Below are 14473 nucleotides of genomic sequence, written 5' to 3'. Positions count from 1 at the left end.
GAGAGCTGCAAAACGGATCCAACCCTGCTCCTTCCCATGCCCTGCATATTTAACGGAGTAACGCTGGGGCAAAACTTGTAGGAGGCTTTTTAATATTACTTTTGAATGACCAAAAAAAAGTGCCTGCACTTGCACTTTGTGGTACAACTGTGAGCAGTTTGGTCCTGGAGTCCTTTTCCTGGGGGATGCCCCTGGCTCGAAGCAGGGCTGGGTTTGCTCCTGAAGTCCTCTGGGCACAGGATCCACGGCCTCGTGGTGCCGAGGGGCTTGAGGGAGAGACAAGGAGACTGAAGCCCTTCACACCCTGCTGCGTACAGGATCCTCTCCTGCATCAGCTCTCATGTCCCAGACATTAATCCAGGCTTTCAGGGATGGTTAGCAATGGCTTATTTCTCATTTTCTGGCCACCTGGCTTAGGCTCCTGGGAGGTGAAAGCAGAAGCGTTGGTCGTGGGCAGCAGCCAGGCAGAGCTGCACTTTCCGTTTCTAAATGGCCCGTATAGATGATGAAACTGGTGGGGTGCTCCATCCGTAGTTTTCTTCCATTTCTCCTGTAGTGGAGAAGTTTCCAACCTGTCACTTGAGCATGAGAAACCGGTGGCCTGCTACACCATGATTTTTCTTGCCCTAAATTCCTTATGTAAAAGGTGCAATCCCATCACCTAAGAGATGGTGAAAAATCAGTTCATGAAACACTTACGGGGTGTTCAAGTGAAGTGTGCAGGAACACTTGGGAAAAGTCCCTATGGAACTTAATAATGTCTGTAAAACACACCTTGAGAAGTATACAGAGGACCAGGGTCACAGAGTAAATGAGGAGGCAACGAAATAGTGGGTAGCTGCTTATTGGCGGCGCTTTGGCCTTGCCTTGCCAGGGGGGCTAGGGCTGCCCGGAGCGGGGGGCAGGGGAGGTGAGCCCTTCCCAACCCCAGCTGTGCCTTGCTGGGCGCTCACATGTTTTCCGTACCTTTGAGCATCTTCTACTGGTAGAAGCCTGTAAAACCCACTTTTTTTTAGTGTGTTTTAGATAGCCAAGTACTATCAAATATACCATGTATATTTTTAAAAAAACAGCATGTCAAGTACATATTTGACTTCCAAAAATGGAGTGAGAATGTGTTTGATATCTACCTTAGCAAACAAACTAATGGTAATTAAAGAGTGATTTTAATGTAATTAGCATTAAAATGCAGTTAAATGAAGAGTAAGTGGACCAGGAATAGAAATCGATGGTGTCTTGCTGTCTGTTTTTACATCGAGTCTTTTGTTTTTCAGCAAACAGAGGAAGTGGGGCAGCAGGCAGCTCGCAGACTGGTGATGCGCTGGGGAAAGCACTTGCCTCTGTAAGGAAATATTTACTTTGGAATACACGTTTACCGTTTTGAAAGTGTGAACTTTAATCAGAATTGGACGCCTGGAGTTTACGAAGATGAACAGCAAACGGGAGAGATCTAGTCTCAGAGGTCACCCGTGTGGACGAGATATTGAACAATCAGTGCCAAATGGTGTTTCAAAAGATGGACTTAATTGTAGGGTAGAAGAGAAATGATGAGAGGGGAAGCCTGGTCACACTGCCTGGGTGCTGAGGCGCTGTGTCTGTTGGTCTGGCACACACTGCAGCTCCGAGGGTGAGGGAGGTCTGAGCAGAACCCGGCGGCAGAATGACCTCTGCGTTACCGAGCCATCTGCCGACAGGATTCCATTTGAATTTGCCTCTCCATTTTCTATTTTTCATGGCACTTTCCACCTATTCAGTTCCCGTGGTTGCTGTTAAAGCCAGAAGTTACCACCTCTTACCCAGCTAGCTGGGGTACGGCACCTGTCCAGCATCAAAGCGGGAGGCAACAGTGCTGTGCCCCAGCTATCGCTGTGGTACCAGTTGGCACAGGCTGGCTTTTAATAAGGACCACTATAGTTATTTTCTGGGCAGAGTGGGTTCCATTGAGTTCTCATGAGAGTTAATTTTTTTTTGCATATTCTTCGATGCTTCATTGAAAAAGACGAAAAGTCAGACTCTAGTTTGCCTGAAAGAACCGATACAGTACAGAATCCACTTTCAAGTGGTGCCCTGACAAATGGCACGGGAGCTGAGCGGGGACGCCGCGGGCAGTGGCACTCTCGCCCAGGCACGGGGCACGCGGGGGCTTTCTCGCCAGAGCAGCGGACGAGTACTTGGAGTTGGCTGCTGCAGATTACTTGCTGTGCCAGGGTTTAACGTGCTCCGCTCCCTTTGCTTTCTTTTGGCCGTTAAGGGATTTCAGCATAACGAAAAAGCAATTTTCAGGCGTGCTTTAAGGCCTTGTTGAATGACAGTCATTCGTAAAGTAGTAGTCTATGCAATGAAAATGTGTATATCTACCGTAGCAGATCCGTGTGCCAATCAGCAACCATCGCTTAATTGGCTAGTGTCTGTTCCCATCAAAAGGGGTCTGTTGTCTAGCTTCCTGCATCTAATACAGTTTTGTCTTTATAAAAATATTAATATTTGAATAAGAGGCTTTTTAACCTGTCCTGCTTTCATTTAAATGAACTGAATGCATAAGAATTCCATATTTCTTTCTGCATCAGTTTGTGATGGCTTTAGATTAATTCTGTATCATCTTTTAAAGATCTATTCTCCAGATCACACCAACAACAGCTTTTCATCAAATCCTTCAACTCCTGTTGGTTCTCCCCCTTCTCTCTCAGGTATTGTTGTTACAATTCTATTTTACTGAACGTTTCAACCTATTTTTTGGTAGGAGATGCCTAAATGAGCTCCTACGGTACTGGGTGTGAGATGCGCATCCAGCCGGCAGCACCAGGCGGTTCCCGTATTGCTGGGCAAGCACGCGCAGGTGGCTGGTGGCCCCCCAGAGAGGAGCAGAGAGGTGGCCCACACGCTGTATTGCCAGCGCAGAAAGAAGGTCCTTGCAGCTCTCAGGTGGATGCGTTTACAGAAAAGCAGTGGGTTTATGCATCCTTACGCACTCGGGGTCTTGTGGCAGATGGTTTCTGCCCTGCGCAGAGTGCGTCCCCATACCGTGGCCGTGCCCCCGTGCAGGGACACCCAAGCCCTCATGGCAGGGTGGCCACACCAGGGACATCTCCTTGTATGTTCCCCCCATCCCCTCCCGGGGCTGAAGCAAACCCCTGTTTGATCTATAAAATGTGCCTGGGGACAAACTGAGCCCCTGCAGATCCGGCTGATTCATTTTACACTTTGTTGACAATAATTGCATATTTTAACTAAACCCACTTTACTACTAAAAGCTTAAACTGAAAAGAACCAGAGGCCCAGGGTAGTTCTCATGAGCATCAGGTGCTTTAAACGTTTACCTGAATATATGCAGATTTCTTAAGCCCTGAAAGGTTTCAGCTAGAGGGTTGGGCTTCTCCCGTGCAGCGCCTTGGGGGGGGCCTCCAGGCTTCCCACCCCCTCTTTGAGACAAGGTCACAAGTAAGCAAAGACCCCACGCTCCTCTTTCTGCACGAGCCCTGGATCCTGTTAACCTTGCCGGGAATCCTGAAGGGGAGCCAAGGCGGCCGTGTTTCTTCTCCGTGGGGCACAAGGAGCGGGACAGAGATGGAAGATGCTCCTGGGCTCCTGGTCCCTTATGGCGGTGCCCCAGGCTCGAGACCTCGTAGCAGCTCTGCAACCATGAGAGCCTTGGGAAGGAGGGCTGGGGAGAAGCTGGTGTGAGACCTACCAGGGCAGGATGAGGGCCAGGGGGGCACCACGCCCCCCTCCATCCCGCTTGCCTGCGATGAAGGAGCACCTCCCGGTGGGGTGGCATCCAGCCGACAACTGTCCCCATGCAACCGCCCCTAGCAGGCAATGGAGGGACCACCTTGTCCTGCCGTAGCTTGGGGAGGGGTCTCACACCTCAGAAAGTAACTTTCTGCCCTTACTTAGCCTGGAGTCGCCCCTGAGGTGTAGCACCCCCAGCACCACGCGTTCCTCCTTCCCGATGGAAGGGGCCGAGGCAAAGAGGAAGATCCCGTGCTAGGTGGGGCTGCGTTGTTTTCTGCAGGCTCTACTGGGTAAATAGGGAGAACCAAGTGTCAAAATAAATAAAAATAAGGGGTATAAGTGCATTTCAATAAGAGCTGAAAGTGTTTAGCATGCAAAACGCTTTCCCTCAAGGACATGAAGGGCTAGTTAAAAATTATTTCCAAAGTAAAGATTGCTGTTCATTGCTCCATTCGGTGCTGCAGCAAAACTTCAGCTAAAAGCTCCATGGGGACCAGAAAAGGGAAGATTTAAGTTTTAATTAGAACTGACATAATTTTGACACTCAAGAAAAAAAAATCTTAACTGTGAGAACCTAAAAAAAAAATTGCCATGAGTTCCACCCTGGCCTGTCTCCATCCAAGCAAATGCCACTCAACGTAGACGTTAAGATTAAAATTCTAATATTTCCATCTCAAATTTTTAACCCTGTTTTATGAGATCATTCAGAAGATCACCCCTTCCAAAGAGCATTATAAATTGTCCAAGCATTTTGCTATATATATATATGAAAGCTGTTGGGAAAACACTTGAAAAAACCTTTTTTTCCCCTATGTTTGCTTTGCCTCTTTCACGAGGGCAAATTTTTCCTTAGAAAACGCTGCTGGAGCCCAGGAGCCCTTTTCTTCCCGCAGCAGCAGGAACAGATTTAGAGCAGCGGATGCAAAGCAGGCAGCGTTCAGTCAGCCCTTTGGCGGTCTTACCAGGCCAAACCAAATAATCTGCCTGAGGAGAGCGCCAACCTTATCAGCGTCTACGTGAATGTTGTGTGCAGTGCTTTTACTGACTGCTTTTTTTTTAAGATTTTGTAAATTTGAGGGTGGGATGACATCATCGGTGGCACTGAGTGTGTCTCAAAGCCAGGCTCGGAGGACGGGCTGGGCTGGCCTTGGCTGGCGTAGGGGTCCAGCCGCCCTGCGGCCCCCTGCGGCTGTGGCGCTTCTCCTTCCACCACCGAGACATTTCCTTCTCCCGGAGCCTCTCGCAGCTCCAGCTGCCGAATGAATGCAGCCCTGTATGCGGAGGAGCAGCCTGGGGGAACGTTGTGGCCTGCATCTATGTGCTTTGCTACAAAATACCTTTTTTTTTTTTTTCATCCGTGTGTATTTTGGAAGTTCTCCATATGTCTGCTCTATAGTCTATCTGGAATACGGCATTTACATGTCTACAAAACTGTCCAAAAAGTTTGAAAGACATTTTTGTTTGCATAGTTCTAATGGTAATTCCAATTTTACTATTAGCAGGCACAGCTGTTTGGTCTAGAAATGGAGGTCAAGCGTCATCATCTCCCAATTATGAAGGTCCCTTACACTCTTTGGTATGTTTTGATTAGTGACCTCCTCTGCCTCAGTATTTTACTTGCTGTTCTTTCCATTTCTCATCCATTCTTCTCACACAGGTTTTCATTTTGTTAGTGACCGCTATGCCCTCGGACTCGATTTTACCACCTCTAAATTCGTATCCTGGGTGCCCCGTACTCGAGATACGTGATGTGGTGTGAGATGCTGCTGGCCAGGGTCTCCTGTTTCACAGGGGACGTGGTGTTGAAATCTACCGAAAAGGGGAACGAGGACCACAGAAAGAGGGGAGGCGGGGGGAGCAGGCAGATGGAGAAGATGGGAGTAGGAAGCCGTGGCGGCTGTCGCGCAGGACAGAGCATCCGTCAGTCCCATGGAGCGAGGGAGGGAGCGTGGCCAGCGCGGCAGGGATGGCTGGAGTCCTCTCCCTGGGAAAAGCCAGCTGGCTCAACTTGCCAAGCCAAGCTCATCCTAAATCGCGTGGCAGAGAGGGTTACGGGGATGTCAGTAGGATTTGTTCCTTTTCCTAATGGAAGGATGAAGTCCGAGTTGGAGCTGGCCAAAAGCAAGTTAGGACAGAGAAGAACTGTAGAGCCCCATGTCCTCTGCCTCGCTCTTCTCGGTTGGCTGCTGGTCTCCGGAGGGAATGTAGGGGCTTTCACCAATCGGTGTGAAGTGCCTGATGTATTGTTGGGTGTCAAATAAAACAGCACTAGAGCCTAAACGTTTCCTTAAAATAAAAGCGATGGGATAATTCCCAAGAGCACAGCGTTGAACCCCCCTAGTATGGGGCAATGCAGCAGACCCGTTGACTCCATTAGAGGTTTGCCAGAGTCAGGCTACTTTTGTTGCCCTTATACAGAATTCCTTCTCATGATGGACCGCGATATTTTCTAGGCTGTCTGTCTTCTGCTGGTTTTTGAGTTCTTTTGGGTTTTGGAGAGCAATGGGTTGGTTAAGAGATTTGATGAAGAGATCCATAAGCTATGCCTAATTATTTTTACAGCTGGGGTTCCCCAGTGCTTGGGGACTGTCCTGTTGAGCTTCCCCCTTTCGTATTTTATTAATAGGCAGACTCCAGGTGCCCAGGTCTGCATGTGGCTTGTGCTGGGGACAGCCAAGGACAGTGGTGGAGCTTGGGGGAAGCAGAACAGGGGTGTGGGGGGCGGTTTCTGCGGACAGCGGGTTGTTCCCAGAGCATGGCATGGAGCATCCTGACGCAGGCACGGGTCCCTCTTTCATGGAGCAGCCAGTGCAACAGGCAAGCTGAAGCCTCGAGTTTGCATTCCCTGCAGCCCATTGCTTCTCATCCTCGCCCTGCCAGCAGCACACCTCGGGGGGAGGTTTTTGGCTTAGGAGCCAGATATCGGGAGGCAGGAGCTGGGGGGAGCAGTGGTGAGGGTTCTTGATGGCTCTCCCCAGGGCTGTGGGTGGGCTGGCTCTTGGGATGGTTGGAGAAGTGGGGGGCACATGGATGTAGGGACCCCAATGGTATTGCAGCCCTGGGGGGGGTGTGGGGGTGGGGGGTGGGAGCAGTTTGGAGCAGCCCTGCACCCCTGGCCCCTTGGGACTGCCCCAGCTGCTAGTCCTTGCTGAATTGCTCATCAGCCATAAGGTGCGCAGGTAGCGAGGAGTGTTTATTGCTGCTTTTGCCAGTGAGAAAAGTGGTTGCAGGATGCATACCTGTAGGGAAGAAATTTAGCAGCAAGGGACTGTAGGACCTGGTAGTTTCTCTTTCTGTCTTTGTGTGTGATCCTGGGATTAGATGGGGGGAGGAAAATCCTGGTCAGAGATTGATTACAATTACAGGTATATTTGTTTTCTTTACTTCTACTCTTTTTTTTATTTTTTTATTATTTTTTTTTTTCAAGTATCACTAAAACTTTTCAAAGACATAGAGGGCAACATATGTACTGTAATGATTATGTTCATGAGGAATCATTGAACCTGTTTTGCCCATGAAAATCAAAGCTGTACTCGTGTTAACCATGCTCTCTCCTTCCCCACAATGCTACTCTAAACATTGCCCTAGGGAAACAAAACCACTCCTTTCAGGGGGAAAAAAAAAAAAAGGCAAAAAAAAAGCCAAAACCAACCAAAAAAAAAAACCAACCAAAAAAACGCCAGGGGGTTGAGAAGGAAGGACTGGCTGTGTCAGTGACCGTGCCCCAGCGCGCCCCATGCACACCGGCAGCAGCGCCTCGTCCCCGGCGCTGGGCAGCCCTGCGCGCCTGCTGATGCTCTTCCCGCTTTGTTTCTCGCACACAAACAGCAAAGCCGGATCGAGGACCGCCTGGAAAGACTGGACGATGCCATCCACGTGCTGCGCAACCACGCGGTAGGGCCCGCCACCGCCATGCCGGGGGGCCACGCCGACATGCACGGCTTGATAGGGCCGTCGCACAACGGAGCCATGGCCGGTCTGGGCTCCGGCTATGGCACTGGGCTGCTCTCCACCAACCGGCACTCGCTCATGGTAAGCCGCGGGACTCGCTGGCAGCTCTGGAACTCGCTGATGGCCAGGGCTTGGGGAGGGCGAAGGGTGGGTGGGTGGGTGTGGGGGTCTGCGAGGGTCGTCAGCTTCTCAGAGGTGTGGTGCACCAGCGCGTGTCGGTGGAGGGCACGGTGCTGCCTTGCCTTGGTGCAGTGCGTGCATGCATGCTGATGACAGTGAGTGCCCCCGGGGGTGTTTGTCCCCACGGTGCCCTCAGCCCGGCTGGCACAGCTGCTGTCCCTGGCACCCAGCTGCTGGGCTCAGTGCCCCACCTCGTCAGCCATCCTCGCTAACGTGGCTGACATTGGCTGAGGGCATGGGTGCGTCGAGAAGTCACTGAAATGCACCTTGGGGCCAGGGGCCTGGGGGGCGGCAGCCCCATGGCAGTGGGGCAGGAGCATGCGGTGGGAGCAGCCCCACAGCTGCAGCGCGGGCGGACACCAGCAGGATGAGGTTGGGCTCCCCTGTGCCTTCCCAAGGGTGGTTCATGTGGCTGCACCGCTCCGGTTTACCCTTCTCACAGCTGTTCGGACAGCGGTGCAGACTGGGTGGGTGTGCACGTGCACATGCACGGCTGGGGGCGTGAGGGGAGTCGGAATCCTTGGGGTCATTTATGCTTTTGCTTCCAGGGCAGGTGAACATAAATTCACTGCCCCTCCCCAGGTCCCCGTTTCCAAAAAGAAAATGCTTTCCCTTTTTTGCTTTCAGAAAGTTGTCGGTACTGTTGCGTTTCACTGGGGACCCACCACTTGCTTGGGAAGCTGGGTGCAGTTTGGGGTGTAAGTCTGGGCTTCGGCGTGCAGGGCTGGAGAAGGTGTAAGGACCAGGAGCTCATCCTGTCCTCGTTTTAAACACATGCTTAAAGCTGGGGGAGAAGGTAGGTCGGGGTTAGAGCTGCGTGTTTCCCCCGGGATGACATGACCATTCCGTGATGCGAAGGAAATATTTTGCAGTTGCTTTCTCTCTTGCAAAGGAAAAGCCTGTCTCCAATCTTTTTCCTTGTTTAATATGTCAGAAAAATAATAAGGCAAAGCACCTAATGCAATGCACGTGAGTCTACAGAAACCTCCAGGTGCCTCGGCAGAAGTTGATGAAGGAGCAGTGGTGCCGCGGGAGCTAGGAAGCAGCCCAGGGACGCAGGTGGTGCCGCTGCGCACGTGTGGGGGCAGAGCGGGGTCAGTGCCGTCTTCAGTGGGGTTCAAAAGCCTTTGCTGTTCTCTTTCCGAATCTTATTCCAGTAATAGAGTTGCTTACTCATATGTGGAATGGAGAAAGGGAACAAAGAGTTATCTGGCAGTAGTTTCAGATGGTTCAAGCTATTTAGATTAATTAAGGTGGGGGGATGGGGGTAATATGGGGAAATAGGGCCGTGACAGACCCACGGGCGGCTCGCTGCTGCGCGGCTCTGCAGAGGACGAGGCTTGATCCCCTGCTCGCCCCACATATGAAGGGCAAGGCAGGGCAGGTTAGGAGAGAGAATTTCAATTTACCATATACATGTAGGGAGGAGATCATGTGCCTCTGCTAGAGACACGTGGAAATTTCTCCTCGGTGTGCAAGAATTGCTGGAAACAAAAAAAGCCCATTGAAATAAAAAGGCAGGTGAGGAAGGGCACTGAAAGCGATGGAGCAGCCGCGGGTGCCGCGAGGGTGTGTTGGTCACACACATACGTGTGCGCATACCTTCCCCTGAGCCCTCCTCTGTTTGGGGTTTCCTATCTGAGAAAAGTCTAGTGGAATTAGGAGGAGTTCGAGGACAAACAGCAGCAATGATTGCAAGCAGGGAAGGGTTTTCGTGTGAAGGGGGGTTGAACAGATTGTGGTGATTTTGTTTAGAAAGGAGGTGAATAAGAGGAGGCATAATAGAGGTACACAGAATAATGGACACCATAGAGAAGGTAAATCTCGTTCTCCTATTCATCCTGCCTTATAATTAAAGAACAAGGGGACATTCAGTGAACCTGACAAAAAGAAATACTTTTTCTTCCACACACAATGACCTGTGAAATTCATTGCTCCAAGATGTAATCAAGGCCAAATGTTCAGAAGCATTCCAAATAGGATTAGACATCATATGGAAAATGCAAACATTTAGAGTTGTATTTGACAGGATTCAAACAGGATTCCTCATTTTTTTCACAAGGCAAGTGGGGAAAAAAAGAAAGAAAGAAAGAAAGAAAAACTTTGATGCCGGAGTGTGAGGCAACTGCTAGGGGAAGGAAGGAGCTTCTTCTGGTGGCCAATTATTTGATAATTACCACGTTCCCCAGTCTGGGTGCTGGCGATGCCCCCGTGCTCGGCGCTGTCGTGATAGTTGGTTAGGTGATTATAAAATAATTAGCCTTCAGCGGTATTGAGAGCATGGCTTTATTCAGCGGGGCTGTTCCTGAGCCTGGTGTGATGCTGGGGGACATTCCTAGGCGGCGTGTCCAGCCTGGCTGGTGTCGCTCAGCCGGGGCTGAGCCAAGCCAAGGGCTTTCGGCCGCTCTCCATCCCACGCCGGGGATGGCCCCGCAGCCCCTGGCACGCTCCGTCTCCGGCCAAGGGCACGGTTTTATGTCAAAGCTTGAGTGCTGCCCACTGCCCAGAGCCTTCCACAACTGAGGTCTGCCAACTCGTATGGAAATTAAAATGTCCCAGCCATCTCCTGCTTCCCCCCCTGCTAGAAAAAATGTGATGCTCAGCTCTCCCTCCCCAGCCACCCTCAGCCGAGCAGTTCTCCCCTTCTGACTTGTCCGCACGCGTTGCCCTCAGCTGAAGACTTGCCCATCGTTTCTGTTGCTTCAGGTTATTAAAACATAACATCAGTCGTGGAAGTTAAGCACCTGAAAAAGGAAAATAAGAGGGGGTTTGTTTATGTTTTTATCAGGGCAGCTTTGTGACAGGCTCTGCTCCTCGTTAAATTAAATGTGACTATAAGTGACTCCGTTGTGGGTGAAATATCATTAAAAGCCACAACTGAGCCTGCGCCATTTGGAAATTAAAAAAAAAAGCAAAGTGTTAACTGAAAATGGTCTGGCAAAAGGCTCTGAGAGGTAAAAAGATACTTTTTCAGCAGCTCAGCTAAATCCATCTCGTCTCCCCTTCCCCAATAAAATTAGCATGAACCAGACATTGTTTTGCTCTCTGTGGCAGTTGCTGAGAATTCACAAAAGGAAATTCTAGATTGTAATTTAGCTTGGCCTCAGGTAATATGTTAAATACACTTGGGATACATATAATCTAAGATTTTAGTCTGTACAAAGCTATTTTTTCCTCCAGTGTTTAAACAATACTGCTTTTAATGAAGAAATCTGGCTTTATTAAAAGCCAGATCTGTGACTTACAACTGTTTCTGCATATCTGCTCTCAATCAAGAGAAAAGAGTTTTAATTTTTGTAGCTTTGTTAGCTTTGCATATGTTAAACTGATGCAACATGCACCCAGGGCATCACTTCAGAGGCAGTTTGTTCCATAAATATGTGCTCCTTGCTTAAATACCAGATGTAGGTGAAGTTAGATTTAGACTAAAAAAGCAGCAACAATGAGAAATCGAAGTGCTGCTATCATGCATCTAAAAAAAAATGTTTTTGTATTTTCAGGAATATGTAGGCACCGGCTTTTCCAGGAGAAGTGTGGAGGGATGGGGTCTGGCTCATTTTGTTTGGACTTGGCTAAAGATGCGTGTGGTCAGAGGGAGGTAGCTGGGCAGGAGAAATGGGATGCTTGGAGAGCAGCGCTGCTGTTGCTGCAAACAAGACAGGGACATTTCTCTGAAAAGCCAGTCTGCTGCGTTCCCAGGCAGCATTACTCACTGTCTGAAACTGTAACTTGGGTGAAAGAGTCGGGCCCAGTCATTTCTTTTGGAAAACTGGTATGAATTTTGAACTGAAAACATAAGAACAAAGGAAATAGTTTTTGAGTGGAGTCAGTCTGAAGTTAGCCTTTGACCATTTGATACATTCCACGCTGAAAAGGAAGTTGAAGGGGGAAAAAAATTACAAAAAAAAAAAAATATCAAGGAGGATACTGGTAATGTTTTCCACATTTGAATTTTAATACATGAAACAGGCTATAAAAGGCTGGCCAGCTGCAGTAAATAAAGTAGCAGTGGGAGGTATGGACCGGAAACTTGTCGAGTGCACTGGTGGAAGCGGCTGTGCCCACCGTGCACCTCCGCGTGCCGCCCGAGCGCACCAGAGCCACTGCGGCGCGGTGCAGAGCCTGCACATCCTGCCTGCGCTGCCTGCCCTGCCTGCGCTGCCTGCGCTGCCTGCCCGCCCTCTCCCTCCCGCAGCAGATGTGTGACTTTTCTCCCCAGACAAAAATAAGGCAGAGATCAGTCAGATGCTGCTGGAAATGGGAATCAAGTGCTCCGGTTTTAATGGAACAAGGCCAGGTTTACAGCTGTGCGGCTGGGAGCAGAGTCCCGCTCCCTGTGCGAACCGTTTGCTGTAGCTGGCCATCTTAAAAGGGATTTCTTATTTTACAGTCCCCAGCTTTTTTAGTCGCCCAGTAAGGAGAGCATTTCAGCATTTCCTAATTTTTAGCAGGCCCCTGGAATTTGCTGATGGCCCTGGTCCGAATTTCCTCTGTGCCATGAGCAAACCAGCGCACATTCATTCACACCGTGAACAAATACAGTGTGTTTGATACCAGTTTAGCAGCAAACTGTTTTAGCGGCACAAGCCCGGAGGAGCTGCTGGCTCCGCTGCCCCCGCAACCATGCAGCCAGGAGAAGGGCAGCAGGAAAGTCTCAAAAAAAGGGCTATTTCTTCTATCGCTGCCCTGGGGTGCAGGAGCTGGGGGGGGATGCCCTCACAGGGTGTTGGGGCATGGCTTCCTTGGCTGGGCAGGCTGGAGGGCAGGAGTTTGAACATGCAGCATCGCTCCATGTGCCCAGCATCCTCCGCTTGTGCCCCAGCTGCAAAGCTGGGCTGCAGCAGCTGCTGGCCCAAAGCCGGTCCATTTGCAGGGGGTGTTTGGGGGTGGCGGGGCCAGGAAGGGGGGTGGCCTGCTGATGAAGCAAGGGGGATGGATGTTTGGATTTCCCATCCCATCCGGACCTGGGTGCTGCAAGCACGTGTGTGCTCGACGTTACCGCCCTGAGTCGTCCCACTGGGACTGGTGGTGACATTGAAAGTTAAGCACATGCACGAGCATTTGCTGGGTGGAAAATGTTGTAATTAATTACCATTTTAAAACGAAGACAATGTCCTTTCACCAGGCTCATAAAGCCGGTACAGAACCACCCAGGACACCTGCAAAGAAACTTCTGGGAAGAGGCAGAAGCGGCTTAGAGATGAGGATAACGTGGGGTTTGTTGTCGGGCTGCTCCTAAGGTTTCTGTCTCTGTGGGGGTCGTCAAGGCCGAAGTTTTGGAAGTTGCATGTCAAGATAAAAGCGTGGAGTCTCGGTCGGTTTAATCTGCCCATCTCCATCTCTCAAGGGCATGAGCTAAGTGTGTATTTTCAGCTTTAGCTGTGAATTTCCTGGCTTTCCGCAGTTCCTGTTATTTCAGAGGTTATGTGGATTGAGGGGATTTTAGCATAACATTTCAGACTGAATTGTAGAAAACAGCGTTTCAGTGCAAACTTTTGCACGGGAACCTTAGAAGATGTGTGTTTCTGCTGTAGCGCTGCACGAAGGGGTTGATTAAAATCATTATACACCGGGAACTGGTGTACATTATGTTTAAGATAGCATTTAGAAGCCCTTGGCAGCCTGCGTGCTTCACGTGAGGGCCCACAGGAAGAGAGCGCCTTCATGTGTATGGTTGTGGGTTTTTTTTTTTACATCCACATTAAATTAACTTATGGAATTTTCCACCCCTAGGAATTAAAGTAGCAGCTCATGAAGTAATTCGGTTATGTCATTCGTATATAAACAAAAAAAGAGTCAAGCGACTTGGCATTATTTGAAAGGCAAAATTCGGCTTTCGCTGTGTCTTAGTATCTTTTTCTCTTCCTAATTTTTAGTGCAGTCGTAGCTGCTGCGTCTGTGGTTTGTTTTGCTTGACTGCGTTTTTGAGCTAGCAGGTATAATATAAACTCAAAAGAACTTGGCAGAATGACCTTACTGGAATGGAGTCTGACATAACAGGCAACAGTGTAGGGGTTTTATATAGCACCGTTTTCTGCCTAATTGGTTGACATTCCTAATGCCATGCAATTACAGCCTTTATCATATTTTGAAATTATTTTGCAGCTATAAAGTTCATTTTGACCAGGAGAGAAACCACTGACCAATATATTAACCGACACCTTTTCAGGAAGGCATTGTCTTCGCACAATGGCCCCATTCATTTCTAACCAGCTAATTAGGCACATGGTTAAGACCCCATTGTATGTGGTTTCCCGGGTTTCATTGCTGCCTGTGAGCTCCACGTGGCTCCCGAGCAGCACCGGGCACACGTGGCCGGCGTTGGCGGAGCTGGAGGTGTGGAGCCGAGGCCACCGGCACGGAGGAAGGCGGCAGCAAGCGTGGCTCAGGCACCTGATGCTCTGGATGCGACCCCCCTCATTCAGCACTGGGTACCAACGTCAAGCATCCAGGTTGTGTGGACTTGCTTGCTGCGTGGCTCCCCCCGCTCCCACTCCGGTTCAGTGAAGAAGAGTTAATATTCTTAATCCTGTACTTTAGGACCCTTTATATCTCTGGATTTAGCCAAGACTTAAATGAATAATCATCTCTGTTGGAAAGAAATCGTGGG

At 49.8% G+C, this 14473-nt stretch overlaps 1 protein-coding gene across 18 annotated transcripts in view; it reads left to right on the top strand.

Annotated features, from left to right (window-relative positions):
- TCF4 (transcription factor 4) overlaps positions 1-14473 on the top strand; it is a 239941-nt gene that overhangs the window by 210206 nt on the left and 15262 nt on the right. For 13 of the 18 annotated variants that reach the window (XM_040579814.1, XM_040579812.1, XM_040579810.1 and 10 more), the window contains 4 exons: positions 1275-1342; positions 2609-2687; positions 5232-5308; positions 7561-7764. In XM_040579814.1, coding sequence (XP_040435748.1) covers positions 1275-1342; positions 2609-2687; positions 5232-5308; positions 7561-7764 — 428 coding nt within the window. The remainder of the gene's footprint in view (positions 1-1274; positions 1343-2608; positions 2688-5231; positions 5309-7560; positions 7765-14473) is intronic. The other 5 variants (XM_040579813.1, XM_040579809.1, XM_040579824.1 and 2 more) reach the window with 2 other exon arrangements.

The sequence above is a fragment of the Falco naumanni genome, chromosome Z, assembly GCF_017639655.2.
Source record: "Falco naumanni isolate bFalNau1 chromosome Z, bFalNau1.pat, whole genome shotgun sequence".
Lineage (NCBI taxonomy): Eukaryota > Metazoa > Chordata > Aves > Falconiformes > Falconidae > Falco > Falco naumanni.
This window is presented reverse-complemented; position numbering and strand designations above follow the sequence as displayed.